Source organism: Corapipo altera, unplaced genomic scaffold, assembly GCF_003945725.1.
Source record: "Corapipo altera isolate COAL_440 unplaced genomic scaffold, ASM394572v1 1, whole genome shotgun sequence".
In the NCBI taxonomy this organism is placed as follows: domain Eukaryota; kingdom Metazoa; phylum Chordata; class Aves; order Passeriformes; family Pipridae; genus Corapipo; species Corapipo altera.
Window position 1 is genome coordinate 40,627,045 of NW_020884873.1, and position 22,586 is coordinate 40,649,630.

The 22,586-nt window shown below is 35.8% G+C and overlaps 1 protein-coding gene across 4 annotated transcripts in view; it reads right to left on the minus strand.

Moving 5' to 3' along the window:
- Positions 1–22,586, minus strand: part of DOCK4 (dedicator of cytokinesis 4) — a 237,301-nt gene that overhangs the window by 40,555 nt on the left and 174,160 nt on the right. For all 4 annotated transcript variants that reach the window (XM_027658285.1, XM_027658270.1, XM_027658277.1 and 1 more), the window contains exons 26-32: positions 21,009–21,107; positions 13,971–14,065; positions 6,513–6,588; positions 4,855–4,955; positions 4,149–4,207; positions 1,888–2,036; positions 223–308 (exon numbers count right to left, since the gene is read on the minus strand). In XM_027658285.1, coding sequence (XP_027514086.1) covers positions 223–308; positions 1,888–2,036; positions 4,149–4,207; positions 4,855–4,955; positions 6,513–6,588; positions 13,971–14,065; positions 21,009–21,107 — 665 coding nt within the window. The remainder of the gene's footprint in view (positions 1–222; positions 309–1,887; positions 2,037–4,148; positions 4,208–4,854; positions 4,956–6,512; positions 6,589–13,970; positions 14,066–21,008; positions 21,108–22,586) is intronic.

The following is a 22,586-nucleotide window of genomic DNA, read 5'->3' on the forward strand; positions in this document are numbered from 1 at the left end:
CTTTCCCAACTATAGCTGTATGCAAGAAGTACTGCCAGACTTTACAGATGCTATACAACACCATGAAATGTTTTATTCTTCAGATTTTAACAAAACAAAAAAGAAAAAAGGAAAAAAATGAGATTCACAAGTGTTTTTAGCATTACTTCTCTACAATGACATCAGCATCTGATAAAACCAACTGAACTCAAGGAATTAGTGTAAGATAAACACATTACTCACATACTGTTGAAGAGCTCTCGGTATGTTTCGTCACCTTTACCTTCTGACATCAGGCTGTCCAGTTTGTCAATCAGCTTTGCTTCCACCTGCAACATATAAGTGTGGTGTAAACAGCTTCTTTTTCCTTTAATGAGATTAGAGAAAATGGAGGGAAGATCTGGTTTTATGTAAGGGACTTTGCTAAATGCATATTTTGGAATTATTGGCCAATCATGTGATAAGTCACTTCATCTCTTTGAAGCTGTTATCATTCCCAAGGTTTGTGAGGCTTTCTTTTTTTTTTCAGTGACTTTTTTTTTTTGTGGGAGGGAGCTAATTTAAATTGAGCAACATGACTTTAAAACTACAGGCTGAGTAGCATTTGCTGCTGCTAAGGCAGCTATCTATTTATGGAGTCAGAGGAAAAGCACACAGCCCAAATAAATTGCCTGAATTCTCATCGCAGGGCTGTAAGCACAAGCTATTTTTTTAGACTTAAGCAAAAATATAATCTTTTCTGACCTGCACCCCACTCTTTATAAATTAATATTTATAAATGTCTATACTGTTCAGAATTCTTGGGAGCTTAGACTTACTTTCCCAGTCCTCCCTATCTGCCAGTGTATTTGGTTAGAAATCAAATTTGTTGGACTTACATATTAGCTATCAAAGAATCTTACAGTAAATATCTGGTGGCTAATGACTCCCTCAATTAATATTTTTAAGCGTATTGATTATAAAAAAATATAGAGGTGATGCTACACTGTGTGTTAACATTTCAAACCTCCTTTTTATCAGTAATATATTAGCAACCACAAATCTAGGGGAGAAACCATGCTGTTGTCATGATATTTTATTAGAGAATAAATCTATTACAATTTACACTTAAACCCAAGGTGAAAACATAGAGAAGCAGAACAAGAGGATTTTTTACCCTCTCACTTCTTCATAACACTTCTATGGTAATTTTTAAGGGTAAACTTATATATTGATAGTGAAAAGCTATCTACTTACATTGCATGCACTCCTCCTTTCTTAATAGTTTGTTTTTTGGCTCAGATACAGCTCCCACCCAAAGCATTATGATTGTCTGGGAGTAATTAAAACACTTCTGCTTCCTTCATTTTGAAGCAGCAGGAAGGAGGTTACTGAAAAATGGTTTGAGGAAATCTGAAAGAATGAGTGGGAGCTGCAGGAGCAGATGGCATGCTTGGTCATTCCTTCCTAGCCCATTAAGAAAGTGTTTGAGCAACAAGAATCCTTACAGAATCTTGGATCCTTACAGAAGGACATTCCTCAGAAGGAATATCTGATCTTCTCTCATGCTAACTGGAAGGGAAGCTAGTTGAATCCTATCTGACAGTAGTAGTCTGTACTACTGTAAAGCAGAAGTGAAAAACCACCACAACTGCCTTCTGAAAACAACTCAAGTTTTGTTCTTCACTTCAGCAGGCCATGGATTTTATCCCTCATCTTACTTTACTAACATGATAGTATTAATTGGAGAATCTTACTAGTCCTGCAGAGACTAAAAATGCAAACCCTTGTAATCCCTCTCCAACAGGTATAGTTGTGATTACCATCTCCACCCTGAACTACCAATGGAACTCCAGGTTCAAGTTCCCCAGGACTCTCTGAAGTGCTTGGATTTCAGTCCTGTTTTAAAAACAGCTTCACACAAAGTACCTGTTTAAAGTTGCCACTTCGCCTTTGCTCCCAGTCCATCATGTCATGGAAAATGGGAATCATTACATTCCTCAGGTCTGGCTGAGGGATCAAGGTCACTTCCAGGAAGGGGCCAATCAATGCTGGAATAAAGTGAAGCTTGTGTTCCCCTAAAATGAAAACGAACATGAACTTGAATGTGAATTGAGTGTCCTGTGAGTTATCAAGCAACCCAAATACTATATGAAGAATGAAAAAATAGCACTCTAAATGTCTATAGAATTTTTTTTAATCTCATGTCCATTACAGCATGGGCTATTCCTTAAGCCCAAGAAGTGAAAGCTGTAGACAATACAAGAATATAAGATCAAAATAATTTATCAGATTTTATTATGCAATACTGAGTTCAAAAGTGACAGTGGGTCAGCTCTATCCCAAGTTAGTCCTCCAGAAGGAGATCAAAGACAGACAAAGCACTCTCTGGGCACTTTATTTATATTTCACAGAAATGGTTTGGTTCCTAAGCTCTACATCTTTGTGTTTACAAAATGGTCAACTGTCCGATATTCTGTGCTCATCAAAAAGAGTCAAGTACTTTGATTTTTATCTACCTTTAATTTTGGGAGTATAGAAATGGAAATACATATTTCAAATGCAGGAAATGGAAGATATGACTCAACTGTTCTCAAAACAAGTACTTTTAAAATCAGTGCTAAACATCTTCCATTATCTCACCATGTTCTGCTTAGCAGAAAACTAAGTTCTTGTCAGAAAAGCTAGAAATGGCATATAGTAAAGACTGACAATCCAGTTTCAGTTTTCCACATGCAAGATTTCTGATATCTTCAAAATAGAGTGATTATGAATCAAGATGCATTGATTTTCCAAGCTGGGAATTAATTTACATCCAGCCTACCTCTTGATTTTTCAGGAAGAGCTTGCTGCTCTGCTCAGTGTCTGTGTTTGTGCAAAGGAAAACAAGAATTCCCTTTTCTGAAAACATCCTAGGATGCATATCCATATGAAAGCAAGGTGGCTGTACTAGGATCAAGCCTTTCAATGACTCCTACTGCTACAAGAACTATAAAATTCTGACTAGCATAACACCAATCATAATAAATATCCTGACTATAGTATTTAATTGGACACATTACAGATGAGCTCCATATTGTACCCCACAAAACTCACCCCTATGGAAGGGTATCATTAGCCTGCATGTCAGGTTTCTGTTCAGCAGAAAACAATGTGAGTGAGGAGATGATGCATGCAGGTGTGCATGCAGAAAGGAGATGGGACCGAGGAGTGGATCCTTGATATACCAGTTTAGAAATACTCATCATGTATCCACATAATTTAGAGGGATGCCTTAGAATGAGTAAGCAATACTAAATACTGTAAATAAGTAAAATATGCTACACATCAAATGTTAACAAGACATGAATAAGCAAATATTTCTTATTTTGAACATGTCTTTCTACAGGCTCATCAAAAAGACCACTTTTTTACTACTATATATCTTTCTGGGGAAAAGATTTATAGAATTGAGATGCCAGTATCTCAGAAACCACAGATGATAGTCACCATATCTTTAATAAGCCCTTTAATGAAGTGAACTATTGAATAATTGAAATATAAAGATGACAAATATAATGTTCAAATCTTCTACTCACTTTTGATTTTTTCCCAAACAACATTCAATTGCATTTCTCTGATGCTTATACTTACAAACAGTTTGCACAGTCACTAGTTAAAAATGTAAAAATGTTACTGAGTTTATATCCAAGCATGTATTTTTTCTGTGTTGTCCAATGTATCATTTAAACATTAGTCACTGACTTGTTTATGCCTTTATATTTTAGTGCAACCAGGGCTTCAGAGAAGACTTGATGCAAATCCAGCATCTCAGGAGAGTTTCAGAATTAAGATATATGTCTTTTCCTTAAATTTTTTGGCAACAGGACTAAAATTAGGAACGTAAGTATATTTCAAGGCATAATAACTCTGCCCAAAAAGAGTAGTACTTAATTTTCTCTGATGGTATTCTTTCAGTTCTCTGTGAAGAAACAGGGATAGTTCAGGTACAGTACCAAGGCTTAGAAAGCTGAGTTTAGCTATAAAGAAGGGAAATACAGATGACAAGCTTTTTCATAAACTTGAATCAAGACTTCATGTGAGCATAATTATCAACAACTCCTCTATCACTGGGAAGTGTATTTAATAGGTGAGGTTATAATTATTGTTCTTTATTTTATGAGCTCCCAATGATGTGTTTAATTACTTACCTAAATTTTGCCACATACTGAAGATTTCACATCCCATTGTTACTCTCATGTCACCATATCTGCAATGTATTAAAAAATAAAGCAAAACAGTGAAAGATAATTCAAGAAAATCAACTTTATATGCATTCAGTGACATTGTTAAATGAAATGTCTCAATTGTAGTCTATACAAAAATACTTTAAAAGTGATGATTTCTTCCAATTTTTTTCTCTTTTCATTGTAGCTGGCTAAAAGCGGATACCTAAACCCAGGTTTATTTGAAATATTGTCAAAATGCTAAGCTATACATCAGTAACACAGCTGTGAAGCAAAAGCTATTTTTTGCACTAATATGCTTTAGTTGTCTCTCTGAGAACAAATAGTTTTGCTCTACCTTAACGAAATATGATTAATTCATACAGACAACAGTGCAGTGCCTGGCAGAAACACCTGAACAAGTGTGAATCGACTTATGCATGAACTGGCAACGAGTGCTGGCACTGCTACAACATGGCCATTTTGCTCCCAGTATCTGAATCAATTTAGGCACTTGTATGAAGGCTATCAACTCTGAAGACCTACAGAAAAGGCCAGAACCAACTTTCGTTCTAGTCAACGGACATACTGTTACATTATCACCCAAAAGGGTGGGCCCTTTTGCAACTTCTTACATTTTGAGAAGTTTTTGATATATTACAGTTTTCTAGAAGCTGACAGCAATACTTACTTCTCTAAAACCTTCTTCTTCTTGGAAGGTGTGAACATCTCCAGTTGCAGACATAACTGGTTTATAAAAATGACAGCAAGAAAAAAGTAGGAATCCCATATCTACAATAAACATATGGCATTTGGTTATTTCCTTTTCTCAGTACCACAATTTATGATCATTCAAGATGCAAATTTTCAAATCATAGCACTTGTTTCAGTGTCAACTAATCAATTACTCAGACTGGTTTCGACTAGATTTCTTTGCATCCAAATATGCTTTTCACCAACCCCAAAATGTTCAGCAGAAATACATCTATTTTATATATCCCAAATCTCTTACAGGTAAAGGTTTCGGAGTTAAAGATTGAGTTTTTTCATCCCTTCAAGTCAGAAAACCGTACCCTTTAAATTTGGTATATTTAAATATCAAACTACTATGACGTTAAGTCCAAAAACCAAAAAACTCTGACACCTCAAAACTATCACATAACAAAACTGCCATTCTCTGTCCATCACACTTTATAATACTATTTGGAAGTCTCACTTGCTGCAGCCTTCACTGGACAAAACCAAAGCCAGGTTTTCTTAACATATTGTAAATTATAAAGGTGTTTTGTGCACATGCTTTATGAATTAGCAGTTGAATGTTCTAGTTAGAAGATTTAGAGATAAAATTAAAGTGAAATACTAATCGTTATAACCCAACTGCAGATGCTCCATGACAGGAGGAAGAAAGAAGTGTAGGGGGAGCCCTATTCCAGACACTGTAGTTCTGCAGACAGTAATAATGTTGTTAAGCAAGTTTAAGGAACATGGATGCCTTGTATACAGTCAACTCTTTTATGAGTATGAGCCTCTGAACTTGTGGAACTTCATACAGAATAGGGTTCCTTATGGCCAGTTATGCCAAATAGATAAATCTGCATTCCTGCCAATCTATCTAACGTGAGCCTGGATTTTCAGAGAAGCATCCACAACCCTTCTGGAAGTCAACAGGAGCTCACTGTCTTCTCTAGGAAGGAAATTCTGCACTTTTTATGATGCAGCAATTGGACTAATGTATCTTTCTCTTAGTTGGGCAGAATATTCATTCAGGTTTCCATAGGAATGGGTCTTTTCAGATACATTCCTAGATCTTCTTATCTAAATCCTAAAAGCATAATCCGTAATTCACAGTTTAGCACAGGTGCCATATTTTACTATATGAGGCACTCACTAACATCTTTAACTGCATTCCCCATGAAGTGTCATAATTTTCTAATTTTAATTTCACAACATGTTAATTGGTCTTGAGAGAAACCACAGAATGCAAATCTACATTTTTGATGAATTTCCATCCGTTAAAAATGGAATATTTTTCTTTCTGTAATAATGCAAAAAAACCAGACAAATAACTAAATTTGGTTTAATGATCAAAAAAATTGCTATGCAAAAATCCTGAATAAGTAGTCTAATATGGAGGTTGAAATAACAAAATGAAAAATAAAAAGAAACTAAAAAACCTCACAGCACTCATGATTTTTAAGACAATCCTGTATTTAAGAAAAAACTTAATCTCTGAGCACTTGAAATTGCTGATTTAGTACATGTTTAAGCTGTTTAGATGCTGGAGGTAAGTTAAATAACCACCAAGTCACAGGATGATGTAGCAGCTACTGTATCTCTCATTTACTCTACCTTGTAATCAAAGTTTTCATTTAAGAAGTTTTTACGAAGGGCATCCGAAAGGTACAAGACTGTAGTAATGATCACACTGGGAAGAAAAGAATGAAAAAGACAGGAGTTTTCAATAAGTAGAAATTCATATTTAATACTCAAAGCCAGACAATTTTCCAATGAAGAAATGATGTAGCATGCCTGGCAGCATTAAATACCACATTTTCAACATATACAAATATCTGACTACTCACAGCACCTATTGACAGAGAATACGCACATCAAGAAAAAGATAATAAAAGTGTGCTTTTGTCTGAAAACAGACATTCTATATAGAAGAATATAATTGATCAAGACAAATAATAAATTTTGTTCTGCAAATAATTCTGATATCAGACTTTATACACACTTTGTCCTAATAGCATTAATACAGATAGTTGTGCAATTTGCTTTCAGCTTTCTTTGTACTGAAAATGAGTGCATATAGATTATAAATATAAAGTATCTGGTAATCACCAGTATTGAAAATTCAATTTGTCCACAACTCTATAGACAGAGTCTTTTTAGTGACAACAGATAAATGCAAAACTGTATGGACTGTGAGAGAAATATCTGCTTCTAAAGATCTCTACGCTGTATATTGTAAGCAGTCATACATTGCCCTACATTGACACCTTCCTGAATTATAATAATCTATCTTAAATAAATATATACAACCAAGATCCTTTAACAGTGCTTGACACCAGTGACCAATGACAGCTTTGTTCATTGTAGCAACCAACTTTGTAATGTACAGAAATAGAACATCGTTAAAGATTATCTCAGTATACCTCATTTCAGTTATTCAACCCTTAAACTAACCTCTGCAACACTCATGTCTTTTAACATATTTAGTCAGACCAAAAATCCATATAAAGCATTAAATTCTTTTTGAAAGTAGTCAGCAGTGGATTCTTATGGAGGAGAAAAAAGGATAAACACAGACTGATCTTTTTGTTGTTATAGTCATGTATTTTATAACAATCAAGTGCTTAATGATCTTCTGAGAAAAAGGTTATAACTATACATTTCTTTTAATTACCATTTGTCTACTATTAATACATCTAGTTTGCCTTTGAACATAGTTCTTGACCTGTATGCTGTTACAATGCTAAAATTTGTTTCCTTTTCCATACTTTGAACTTCTTTTTTTTTACTGTTTTTTGCAATGCATTCAGGACCAAAAAAATTTAAATATAATTACAGCAAAATATATATTTTAAGGTTATCATAGTTTTCATCTTCACAACACTGAAGAATTACATGTTAGCCAACCCACCTAGGAGAAAAATTATATTTTTTTCTGGCACTTTTTCACTCTTCACATTTATAAATAAAAAATGGCTATGTATAATTTAGGCATTTTAGTAGTTCAAATGTTTGCTTCTGACTCTCTGCTTTTACAATTACTGTCCTTGACAAACTTTACCTTCTGGTTTTCTGTGCCTGAACACCTTTAACAGCCAATTCTAAGACTGTTTTTAGAACACTGCTGGAGTCTCAAGTTTCATTTGTTCCTATTCCATTGCTCAAGAGTCATTTTCATACATATTATTTTCTCAATAATTATACTGTAGCTTTTCTATCCAAGTAATGTTCCATGTTTAGCACTCATCTGTATAGGTTACCGCACTTTTTCCCCTGTGGGGAGTTACAGCCTGTGTACAGCCCTCACTGTTACAACATGGAAGACAAAGAGAAACATTAGCAAAATGCAATATAAGCAAAGCTAATAATCAAGGTACAGATAAGAGCCCTGTCATTCTTGCTGTTGTGTATGATTTAACTTACAGCCCACATGTTTCACAAAATGGAAACAGTTTGCATATTTCAGGAAGATGTTCTGATAGAAAAGGTCAGTTCGTCAGAACTATTGCTACATAAAATTGCAATCTAAGTCCAAAATAATAAAACCTTGAAAAATTTTACTCAAGAAAAAATTTCATAAGATCCATAATCATACTGCCAAGTTTACATTATATAGTTCTATTTATGTCTGAGACAATTCCTTTCTTCCTAAATTCCTTCCGTGGAAGGTGAAACTGAAGAGAAAGATCTGCTTCAATTCTTATGAAAAGCTGAATAAAGTAGAAAACTTAAATGCAAGTTTTAGAATATTTTTTGAAGAATTTTCCTGAGATAACAGAATAATTGCAATGCAAGTATTTATTGCTATAGGGAACTTAGCTCGGGTTTTATTTATTTGGTAAGCCAAAAATACAATATGGATTAGTTGATAAAATGTGGGTCTGTAGCATGAGAGTGTGTATATGTCGTAGAAAAAAACCTCAAAACATCGGACTGAACATAGAAAGATGAAGACATTGTTTTTGACCCACAATCCATTATTCTGAATCTACAACAATCTAAAATCAGGTAGGACAGAAAACAAGCTAAGGTTTGGGGTCCTCTTTCCTCTTTTCCTACCAATAATGTTAGCTTTATTAAAAAAAAGCAAAAATGCACAAAGGAGAGACAGAAGCCAGAGGGAAAGCTGCCTGATCTGGTACAGTACTCACATTCCAAGTTGCTTCCCAAACAAGAACATTTATTTGAAATCCATTTGCATATTAAACTATAAACCACCGAGTTTATGAGAAGACTTGCTTTTCTTCCTCTTACCACCTGCCACATATTTGTTCAGAATCACTGACAGTTTTGCTGGAGAAAAACCTCTGCTTTTAGCTGCTAAATTATTCTGGGCTCACACACAGGATACTAACCCAAGGTCTGGTCAGACCACTCTTGATGGAGTAGCTTTTCCATCAGATTGTCAGAGCAAACCTTTCTGCTGTTTCAAACATGCAGAAGTTCAAAGATTGTTTACTGCCTTGGCTGTGCTCTGGCAACCTGGCTTTTGCCTGGGCAGCCAATGGTAGAAAACGAAAGTTTTCCCTTCTCATGCTGATATGGGACAAATATAAAACATTAGCTTCTCATTCCATCCTTTGCTAGAAGGAAAGAGTCATCCAGAGTGAAATCTTCCTGAACACAGAGATGTTTGAACAGAAAAAGTTTCTTTCATATTTCATAAAGAAAGGAAATAAACCTCAAGTCATGTATAAGTGTATGTATCTATTGTATGTTTATAAACTTATTCACACATGCATACCTATTATATGCATGCTTTTTATGACAGACTGAATGTCAGGTTCAGCTGTTAGCAACATTTTGTGTTACATAACAGCAAAAATGTTGTGAGCAACAGTGTGTATTACATAAAAGCAAGAATTTTTGTTCATTGTAGGAGTCTCAGACTCCCACTCCATGGGAGATAACAGGATTTTTCAAAGCAGCCATAATGGTGAAATTAATGCTAATTCGATGTCTTCCTTTACTGTGTATTCAATTTCAGTTACTTTTTAAAAAATAATAATGTATTTGACTCATTACTGAATTTGAGAACCAAAAGGATTCTCTGCTATGTCCAACTTTCAGTATATACATTTGAAATGCAACATACTATGTAACATACTTATTTTACAGATCAATCATTTTACTACAAATAATACAATTCATAAATCCATTTTGTGTGCTTATAAAATTCAAGCTAAGGATTGGATGACCTAGCATCTCTACTACTCATCAAAATGCTAAAGGACATACATAGTTAATTACACAGAGATCTCGAACATTAAAGCTTCTTGCATACCAAGAGCAGCAGAAAATTAGTTCTTCGTTCAATAATACATAGGCATAGTATGTATGAATATCAAACCTTTGCTCAGCAACAAATAAAAACTCCTTTGCTCTCCATCTGTCTTCTCAACTGATATACCTGGAGTTCAGCTGAGTCTGTTAGATGCTCTCAAAAGATGCCAGACAATTGAAGCATTAGACAAGTCATTCTTTTCCTAACCTTAGGGTAACTGAAGCAAATGACCATTACACAGTGATTTCCAATTGACAGGGACACTGCAAAGGCCTTCTCCAGAAACTTCAATTTCAGTCAGACATATTTTGTTATAAATTTTTTTATTTCTCTCTGGTACTAGGCAACTGATTCAGACATCTTCCTATATCACGTGGTGCTTCTTTGCAGCTACAAGTAGAAGCTTTGCTTAGAGGGCCAGCAAGCTAGCTTACTATCTACTTGGTGTAGAAAGAAAGTCTCTCCCCACAGTGAAAGAAATTAAAATTATATTTTCCATAGTATACGTAAAACCATATTGTGTCACTCAGTAGTAACATCCAGGTTAGTGATATCAGATAACCATAAGTAATGACTTTGCTTTGCTGCATGTATGCTGATTATCTCACAACAGATATTACATGGTTATGAAGCTTTAAACAGAGTTATTTCTGTCTCATTGCTTGACTGCTAGATACTAATATACATTAAGGATCTTTTGCATGTTCTTCTCCTTCCATTACAGAACACAATCCAAAAAATCTATTTCTCTGCTTTAGTGCTAAGTCTGCCTTTTTAAATATTACATTATTTCTCAAATTTTAGAAGTCATTTGGTAGTTCATAATGCTAGCCATTAATACTTTTTCATGTTGAGCATCAGAACACTCAGGATTATAGATCATACGTGTCTTCATGAAGCATCTTAATTTCTTGATAGTTACAGATTTGCTTTCTTGAGCCCACAGTATCTTCTGTTTTGATTTTTTTTTATCCCAGACAGCACCCAAGTACCAGATGCTACATAATTTCTGAAAACACTGCAATGAGAAAGAAAAAAACAACCTAGAAGCCAAGGGGCAGCAATATTTTTAAATGGAAATATTGTATATTGTAAAAATTATGGCATTGTAGACATCTAAAAATCTTTCAGGTAATAGCAGTTCTGCATATACAAATAAGAGGAAAAAAAGAATTTCTCCTTCCCCCCCGGGAAAAGCTTATTACCTGATTATATCCCTGCTAAGACTCATTTCTTCCCTTGGCTCAGACAGGCTAAATCTCTCTTTCTGTAAATACCAGACAGTTTGAATTTTTATACCACTCTAGGGACAGGGGAGAGAAAAGACAGTGCTGCTGGTGATGTGACTGCAGCAATAGGTGAAGCTCTCAAGACAATCGCTGCCTCCAGGAGTGACTGTCTCTTGACACAGTCTCTCGAGTGTAAGGCCAGGCAGGTGAGAAGGCAGCCATCAGACACGGGAAACATGACAATTGTTTTACTCCTGAGAAGTAGGAGTTTGAAAAGACACAGAATATTAATGGATTATTTGATTCTGCTCTTAAAAAGATGGGCTAGACCTTCTAGCTTTTTCTTTAATACATGAATGGAGCAAGTAGTTCAAGCAGTTTCGCTTAGAGTCCTGAAGAGTCTAAGATCATTGGAAGTGAAGCAAGTGAAGGTCAGGAACAACAGCTCACAGGCCCTTCTCTCTGTGGGGCAGGCAGTGCCCTAATTTTGCATCCTGCCTCTAGGCTCTTTCCTTTGCACTTAAAGATTCTGGGCTGGGACAATTCTAGCAAAGCTATTACTCCGACTGTGCTTCTGAACACCTTGAGGAAGCTGAAGGAAAGCAGCCACTGCAATTACAGTTGGGGACATGAGTTAAAGGATGAAGCTCCCACTCAGAAACAGCTCTGGAAAAACTAGTGCTCTGCAGATGAGGAAAGAACAGAAGTGGGTTTTCCTTTCTGCTGCCTCAAAAAGGAACAGAGTAGGAACATAGGAATAATGAGGCTTCAGTTTTCACTACATATAAAAGCACACCTGGTCAACCCCCGTTTAGTAGCAAACCAGCACTTTTTTCCACAAAGGAATGAATGCCTAGCAAAGCAATCATTGAAAGCTGAATTGGTAAAGGTATGATTACATCCCACTTGCTGGCAGTAGTGCTTATGCAATTGTTATCAGGATCAGTTAGCTGATCTGGTTAGCTTCTTGTGGCCAATTCCCACCAGCAGTTATTGTAGGCTTCTGTCTATCTTCCTCGCCTGACAGAACTGGACATAGACCCTCTCTAGATGGTCAGAAACAATAAGATATCGACTCATAAAAGGAGATGTGTGATAGTAACTAAAATACTGGTGAAGAAAAATACTCCTTTCCAGAACTTGGTATCATCATCTGTAGCATATCTGAAGATCACCAGCCAAGAAACATGTGCCAAGGTCGTTTCTAAATCTTAGTTCTGTACATGTCAGCTGTTGCAAAGCTATCTGCCAAGCCAGCTGTTTCTGGAATATATAACAATTTCTTACATTATATATTTAGTCTAAAAGTTCTTATGCTTTTTCCCTCTTTCCTGTGTTTCATAATTTATTTCTTAAGCATGATTACCAGATACAGGCTGGTATCAGTTATATCTTGTTTAATATCATACACAGAAACAAATTATCATATCAATTCTTTAATTATTAACTTTTTTTTCCCCTGGAATGTGAACTTTGCAAGATTAGCAACACTGAGGTAATAAAAGTTAACAAAAAATGTTATTTTTTTTCAAGTCATGACAAAGTTTGGACAAATACTATTATGCTTGCATACCCACACACACACACACATAACAAATATAGATCATGAATGCAAGTGTTGTCAAATTTAATTGTACCAACAATATCGCTACTAGTATTCAGTACGGCACCATGAATTTAAATTCTCCTTGGAGCCAGCAGGCAAAATGCAGAATAAAACCCAATTTCAATCAGGCATTGCAATATGTATCATGAAAGTTTAAGTCAATACTACATTCTGGATTCCTAGGTCTGCCCAACACAACCCTCCTCCTCTGCTGGCATTGATGTTTCTATAATTGTGTTGACTGTTCAGCTGGCTTATCTGATCTAAAAGATAAGACTGCAAAAAAGGATAGGTGGTGATATAGGTGAACTAAAAGTCAGTAGTTTCAGATCCATTGTAATTGCTTCTTAGAAATGCCAGGAACCTGTTTCTCTAAAAATAGGCCTGAGTGGAAAAAGAATGGCTGAAAGGCAGGTTACATCTGAAAGTCTTAATAAGCAGTGCTTAGAGCTCTATATGAATATTGTCTGTGCTGTACCTCATTTCTTGATTTGCGATTTTAAATTTGTGATTTTTCTGACGCTAATGAACAAACATGCAAAAACATCGTTAATGATATTACAGCTGATAATTTCTTCTTGAGAGCAAACAGATCTTTACCAACTCAGCATTTCAATAAACAGATTTGAAATGAAGATCTGTTGAGACTTGTCATTTGGTACTTGAAAAACAAAGCTGTTGATGTTTAGCAGCTTCATTCTGTAAAAGTGTTTCTGAATTTCCAGTTATATGTGCTTATTAAAATTTAGAACAGAAAGAGGTACAGATTAAATTATAAAAATTTGTAGTGTAAAAGAAGTCAGAGATTTCAAATCTTAAATTAAAAAATGAAAAATTGCAGACAGCATTATAAAAGATATATTGAATTTTTATTACAAACATCATATAATTTTATTTTTACCATGATCTGTGCATACTACCCATATTTTTTATTAACATTAAAAATGCCTTACTTGTTTGCAACCAAACGCATCACTGTCCAGTCTTTTGGAAACATCTCTGGTCGTATTAGTATCCGAAATACTGTGAAAATCTGCAGCAGGAAATCCTTTGGAAGGAAAAGAAGCAGTCATATATCTTTGCTGCTTTAAAAAAGAGTGGCGAACTTTAAAAATATTTTAATCAGAGAGAAAAACAATCATTATAGTAATAGCAAAATTGCATTAATTCATTTATTTTCAACATAGATACACCTCTGAATGTTTTTCTTTTTTTTTCCCCCAAGAAAGCTTCATATAGCGATTTAATCCATTCTTCTTAAAAGGAGGAAAATAATACAATGTGCCATTTGATTGACAGCAATGTATAAGATAAATGTCAAAGATGCATTTGGTTTCCACCCATACACTTCCACAAACGCGATCTCGAGACCAATTTGCAAATCAAAAAAGCATTTTACAAACACCAGAGTTCAGAATATCTCCTTAATCATGCCAGGTTTTCATCACTTTCAAGATTTATTCTAAAAGTGGCATTATTTGGTGGGAAAGAGAGAGAGTGTAAGGACAATTTTATCACTGAGTTGGCAAAGACCAGTAACTCCAATAGTGATGCCCAGGCCTCATAACTGGTATCACAGCTGGCTGGCTGTATGCAGGTCACCTAACTATTCTGCTTCATTTGCTAAATCTATAAAAACAGTGAACACATGTGAGCTACTTTGAATGTAGAAAGCACTGCTTGAAAGCTTTTAGCATTATCATCTCTGTCATTTAACTCACTAATAAATAGAAAACCTATTCCTCTCAGCATGGTTTTTTTTCAGTTTTTCCTTTCACAAATAAAACTAACATCAAGGGTAATAATTCTAATGGGCTATCTTGATTCTGTATAGCACTGCCAGTATTCTTTTAGTAAGAAAATGGAGCTTTTGACAACACAAAGAGCATGAGGCAAGTGATATAAACATGCCTAACAGAATCAGTGCAGCACCTGACCTTGAAATGTTTGCTATTGATTCTGCCCACAACACTTGTAGAGAGTTAGCCTGAAACACAGATGAGATGAAGATACAGCCAAAGAATACCAAAGAATTTTGAACATCAAAATATATTCTCAAGTGCATTTATCCAAGTGTAGATGACAAGCATGGCACAACAGATGTCTTTCATTAGAGAATCACTGTAAAGGGGGACGAATGCAGGCGTTGGGAAAGGCAGATGAGATCCCCACACCCACCCACCAGAGAAGATTACATAACAGAGACAACCTGTTTTCTGAGCAAGTTGCCAAAAAATTATCTGTATTAAAGAGTATAAATGATACTTATTGCAGATAAAGTACAGTTTGAATGCAGGTGACCAGCTTTACAGGTAAACAAGTATCTCTACAAACAACATATTTATTCCAGATCATTTCTCTATAGCTTTGCACCTTGTACTTAAATATCAACACTTCTGCTTGCCTTTTTGTTTGTTTGTTATTAGAGGTGAATTCCCTTCCTTGCAGCTCTGTCCCATAATCACAACAATATGGCAATGCCTTGAATGTTTGCTGCATGTCATCTCACAATAACATCCCAAATTCTCCCATATTCCATTTTTAGTCTGTCTGTTGTCCAGACATGATATACGTTGTTGCTGCTGTTAGAAATCTAACTAACTGACTGCTGAACTGAAGAAGCCAAATGGCTGTTGTTGGGAAACCATGCAGTGATTTGAAGACTTAAACTCCAAGGTTGTGTGAGGTGTAAACTTAGTACCTTTGAGACTCATGAGCCACAGCTGAAATTTGGCAGCTTGTTCAAAAGTCATTAGGAAAAGAATAACAGACAGAGGGGAAGATCATATGTACTTAATTTCTTTAGGTAACTAGGCTAAAAACAGAATACATCTTTTATTTCAAGCAAATTTTAAAACAAAGAAAATGTAGACTCTGGCATTAAATTTTGAATCATTAACATCAGGCTAATTATTTCTAATTTTAACAGAAAAAATAGAAAATTGTGTCATCAATTTAATGATTAGCAATATTAGCTGCAAAATGTAGATTTAGTAACAGATTTTAACATTTAAAAAACATTTTTGCCGTCAGTATAAGTGAACTAACATTTGGTTGAGTACAGATATAATTAATGTCTCATATGTCTTCTATCTTAAGAGACAACAAGGAAGTAATTTTGTCTTTTTACATACTCTAATATCATCTCTTAATATTCCTACATAGCTCTATCACAGTCTATAAGATAGTAATAGATAGTACTATAAGCTCTAGTACTATCTCACACTACTTACAGATCTTCACACCTGAAGGGCAGAATGCCACCCAGAAGGACCTGGACAAGCCTAAGAAGTGGCCCCATGGGAATCTCATAAGGTTTAACAAGACCAAGTGCAAGGTGCTGCACATGGGTTGGGGCAACCCCCGGCTGGGGGATAAGCAGCCCTGCCGAAAAGGACTTGGGGGTGCTAGTGGATGAGAGGCTGGACACGACCCAGCAAGGTGCACTTGCAGCCCAGAAAGCCAGTCGTGTCCTAGGCTGCATCAAAAGCAGTGTGGTCAGCAGGTCAAGGGAGAGGATTCTGCTCCTTTACTCCACTCTGGTGAGACCACACCTAGAATACTGCATCCAGCTCAGGAGTCTCCAGCACATTGACCTGTTGGAGCAAGTCCAGAGGAGGCCACAAAGATGATTAGAGAAATAGAGTACCTCTCCTGCAAGGAAAGACGAAGAGAATTCAGTTTGTTGAGCCTGGAAAAGAGAAGGCTTCAGGGTGACCTAATTGCAGCCTTTCAGTACCAGAAGGGAGCCTACAAGAAAGATGGAGAGAGTCTATTTACAAGGGCATGTAGCAACAGGACAAGGGGGAATGGCTCCAAAGTGAGAGCAGGTTAGGTTAGATATTAGGAAAACATTCTTTACTGTGAGAGTGGTGAGGCACTGGAGTGTTCAAGGCCAGGCTGGATGGAGCTTTGAACAACCTGGTCTAGTGGAAGGTGTTTCTGCTTATGGCAAGGGTATTGGAACTAGGTGATCTTTAAGGTTCCTTCCAACCCAAGCCATTCTATGATTCTATGATTAAATAATATCACAATACCAGAGTTTCGTTTTCCTTGAGCAGTAATGTTAGCTCAATGAAATTTTCAGCCTACACTTAAGTGAGAAGCACAGCCTTCTGAAAGACTGAGAACTACCTATTAATTTAACAAAAAGTGCCTTGGAATTTCTTGCATATTTCCCTGTATGTAAAATCTTCTGTAAAGCAGCTCAGACTCTTCACTGTATTTCTCAGGGTACATCTACATAGAATTTTAATTTGAGTCAACAGTCCACTTTGAAGCTAATTGCTTGACCGTCCATTGATTTGGTTCACACTGCAGAGTTACTAGGTTACTTGGTTACAAGATTTTGTAGAGCATCCACAGTGCCAAACTGCCAACAAGAAAGAGCATGATTTGACAGTGAGCTGTCACTGCCCGGGCAACTCAACCATCCTGTGGCCAATTCCTTTGCCAGATCTTCTTTCCTTCACTTCTTTCTTAAGTTACATCAGAAGCCACCCAAATACTTGTTTTAGAACTACCCCTCTGCCCCAGCACTTATCCTTTCAGAAGTCCCATACATGAATGGATGTCCCTGCATAGAAGGGGAAGGATGCTGGCTAGAAATGAGCCCCTCCACCAGAAACATTCCTCATGCCTACAGAACTCCATCCCATACTGTGTCCCACGGACCATTAGAGAACAGTGGAATAAACTGCACTTGGTATTAGGGCTCAGCACCCACCTTGACCCTGCTCAAGCTTCTTTAGCTGGAAGAGAGGGATCAGAGTAAGATTTACACCCATGTAAATCTAGTAAGATTTACACCCATGCCTAAGAAATATTATCTTTTCCTTCATCAGATCTTTGTATCTATTCTGCCATATTTTGTAGGGTACACTGCCAATAAATAAAAACCAGGCCTTCGGGCAGGTGCTTATCTGTTTTGTCTTCTCTTAATCTATTAATTAAAGACCTCCACACATATCGATCAAAGCCACATAGCTGTGGTCAAAGCTACACTATGCTAACATATACTGGGTTTTGCATTCACTTTCCCACTTCTCTCCTCCTATTTATAATTTTCACTGTTACCTTTTGTCATAAATTATATTTGAGCTTTTTCACAGCAGTAAATAACTGCCTACAAGGGTGCCTCTATTCTATAAATTGCTGTAAAATATATTTACTAGAAGAAGATAGTATTATGTGGCAAGCATAAAGAACATATCTTTAAAATAACATTGAAAGATAAAAGAAAGCATTTAAATTACAGCCTTTTTAAATTCAATTTCAAAAAGTGAGTGAAATATAGTCCCCGGTTCTACCACTCAGCCATGAAATCCCTGTCAGTTCTTTTTTACTTCATTTGCATGTTTTCAAACGTAAAATGTTTCTTCTATCTTCTGCTTTATGCAGAAAAAACCTCTCTTAAAGAACTGACAAAAACAGTCATCATGTCAATTACTTAAGATAAATATATTTACAAAATAGAGGGAATATTTCCATAAGTAACCACTTGCTTAATGCATCACTCAGATGTATGCAATTTAAAAATGCGTACATGTCATTCCTTCAAAGTATCTATTTTGCTATTCTGTGTTTAACAAGGTGGAAACAGCCTTCAGTAATTTTGGCATAGGCTGTTTAAAAAAAAATATTAAGAATTGCAAATATAATTTGATAGGATGAATTAAACCTTCATTCCTTTTTTGCAAGTACTTTCATGAGTGAATTTTTGTTTGGAGAAGTGCTTTGGTAGGGGTATTTTTATTAATTGTATCACAAATGCTGTGTAAATATTCATGCAAATATCTGACATAATTGCCTTTAGAATTAGTGTGGAGGAAAGATGAAATGTCTGGTGATGCCAGTGTCTAATCATTCAGTAGAGATGGTTAATTATAATCAGAGGCAGTCACAGAAAAAAAGCAGAGCAGATAGCAATTCAAAGGCCTAGGTTACACAGAGATAAGTCCTTTGCAAACCTTGTATCAGATCTGTAACTTGTAATGTAGCTTCCACACCAACTCACCCAACTTCCCCCCAACTCACTTTCACATCTTTGAATGGGGGCAAAATGAGGAGTCAAAACTATAGCAAGCTCAAGGAGTTGCCAGTGAAGTTTAAATCCTGACTAGCCACAAGATTATCTGGGGCTATTACTTCAGACTCTAAAAAAAAGTTCTTATCACAGATATTTATGCCTTTTGAATTTTCATTTAGCTGTACTGACGTCATTTCCTAAGGCACATATCCTAAGGCAGAACAAAATACAAAGAAGTTCTACACTTCGCAATCAAAGCAGAAAAATAAAGCTGCAAGATGGTTTAGATAACCTAAAACATATAAAATCACCTTATGATTAACAGCAGTGTCAGCCTCACACACTAGCTTTCTGTCTTGCTCTCAGTGATATTTGATATTTTCAAGTGAGAGGAAAAAACAATATATTACTTAAGATTCAGGAGACAAGGCATGCTGCATTAATGATAATCAGACTGCTGCCACTGAGTCACTTGTAGAGCTGATGCTGATTCGATGAGATATGAATGGAAATAACAAACTGTGTGGACTTGAGTTCTTAAGACCTCTATTTTGATAGCTGATGGCACTGGCTACAGCTGCTTTCCATATGTCTCTGCATAATAGTAGTGTATGTGCGTGGGGGGAATCCAAATGTGTCAAATCAAATACCATTCAAGCGTTAATTCTAGAGATTTTTCATATTCTATAAGGAAGAAAAGTCTGAATAAACTCAACATTGTATTTCACAGATACATCAAACAAAAATGAAGCTTGAAACCTCTAGGAATACCTGCTCAGAACTCAAACAAAAGGGAATTTTTTTTCATTAAAAAATGCCTAGGTTTCACAATATATACTAAAAATTGTCTAAGCATAGCAACTATGTTAGGTGAAAACAGATGCTGTGATACTAGTATAAAAATCATCCACCCTATACAACTTCTAGGTAGTGCTTTTGATTCATGATAACTTCTTAGCAGCATTTTCTATCTTTCAAGCTCAATATGACCATTTCACTCAAAGCAAAGGCACTCACAAGTAGTATGCTCCCTTCAGAACAACGCTAAACACCTATCAAGAATTTAAAGAAATCTAAAAATGCACGATGACTGGACTCCCCTTTGCAGTGCAGTACTTAAGTTTATCAAATGGCAACTTAACATCTAAAATACACTATCACACTAGGACATAATTACTGGCTGAATAATGTGCATAAACGAGTACTCAAGATTTTTTGTGAGGATCAAATATGGTACTATATAAGCTTTTCAGGGTCTAAGAGAGTGGAAATCTTAGTGTCTATCTTTATGTAGGATATCTTAACTTTTTTTTTTTTTTAATCCACCCCCTCCTACAAAAAGGAATCAAAGATGCTATATCTCTACAAACCCAGTAAGTCAATTAATGAAACTGGTAGAAGCCGCCCTGAAAGAGCTCTGCAGCTACTCTTTTTCGTAACTGAACTAGGCAGACAGACGCTGTAAGCCTGACACATCCTCCTGTCAGTGGACTTGCTGCACAGCTGAGAAAACTGGAGAGTTTGTTGAATGTGCATTTCTCAAGTTGCATGTTTGCTATTGCCATATATAATTTAACGAATGAAAAACATAAGCAAATAATAAACAAAACAAAAAAAAAACCCCAGCCACCTGAAAGAAAGAATCAAGAAGAGCAGCGTAACCTTAGATTGACATCATCTTTAAAACAGGTTTGAAGGCAAAGTTCATGGCTTTAAAGCAATTACATAGTCCCTCCATCCATATTCTCTCTGCTGTCATTGTAGAAGCAACAGAATCCTAGCCCCACTGTAAGAGTGGACTCAAGTACACAAGAAAATATGTGAAATAATTAGCTAATCTGAAAAACAGATTCCATTTAAATACTAAAGTGATTCATCAAAGCACAAGGATATCTTAAAGAAAAATACATCAAAAAGAGGTCAAGGAGACCTAAACAAATGGTAATACAATTCTGCTACTCACCCTCAGATCTTCCTTTGTATTGAAGCTATCAAGAAGCTGTTGATAATGTCTATCAGTCATTTGTCGCAAGAGTGACAACAAACAAGAGACAAATTCCCCCTGTTCAGATAAGCCGAGAGTAGGAATATTATAATATTTTCTGCACTTGAGCTTAAACTGTTACATTATAAGCACTTCAAAATAATTAACAAATGCAAGGGAAATTAATCTACAATTAGGCTTCAACTCCACATATTGTGAAAATACATTAATTCATCTGTGCACTTCCTTCCCATGTAAAGAAATATTTCTCCCCAAATGCAGTTTACTTGTTTAGCAAAATCTATTTTAAATAGTTCCAGCAGGGCTAAACCAGTAAAAGTTTTAATTTGTGATTTGTTTCCCTTGTATCTGTCTTCAAACAAATTACTTAGGTTGCTAAAATTACAACTTCTTTAGTCAACTCAGTTTTGAAACAAATATAAACAAACATTTTGCAACAATTCTGAGAAGAATGTTATTGTTTTCATTTAGGGAAGAAATTAATGGAGTTAGCTGGGAAGTTTTCAAAACATTTTGTCATCTAAAAAAACCAAAATTTGTCAAAAAGAAAACTCATTTGTAGGGCTGAACAAGCTGAAAATATTTTGGTTGGAAGTTTCTTTGGGCCTACAGAAGAATTTCTCATTAAAAGAGTAGAAAATTGCACTGGGTATCTCCAACAAGCAACCAAATGACCAGGACATTATAGGAAGGAACAGGTTCTCCTGATCTTCCTTTCCTTTCTTCTTATTCACTTTCAAATTGGGAAGAAACACTGAATGGTATCAATCTGGTCTGACTGCAGAGTGGATGAGGACAGAGTGGAAGGTCTGGTTTGTATCCTAGCGCTTATAAAGAACAACTCTGAAATCTTACAAGCTTGCTAAAAAATGGGAAATACATTTCTGGCCTGGATCTACCAGGAATGGAGAATGAGACTGGCAGAACAGATAGGTATGATAACAGCACTTCAAAATGGTGTCTTTTATTAGTTTTATTAGTTTGTCAACTCAAATTTTGGGAAGATTTTCCCCTGTCTTTCATTAAAACCAGAAAACAAGACTAAAAGGAAGCATGTTTTCACAGGAGTGGCTGTTCTGGATTTAACACTGGAAGGCCTAATTCATTTGTGATTATACCTGGTATACTCAATGGTGTACAAGGTGATGTCTTTCACTGGCAACATGGTGATAAAGTAATAATTGTCTTGCTGATAATAAGATTCCACACTGAAGTAATGATTTCAAATTAATTACCTACCTGTAAGACCACTGTGTTTTACAGTGAACATAGCATTCATAGAAACATAGAATCATAATCTCAAAACAATATCCTAAGGCTTCAAAATCTCTGCATCCTCATGCTCTGTGTATAAACAGAAAGGTTACAGCTACTGTCTTGTAAATCTCTGTATACCCGACTCCTGGCTTGAGTGACAAAATTTGCATGTGAACCTTTGGAATCTTCCTTTCCTGCTTAGACATTTTAAGCAATCCTTTCTAGTCACCTTTCTTCTATATTCCCACATTTATTTCAACTTACAGTGGTATATTAAAA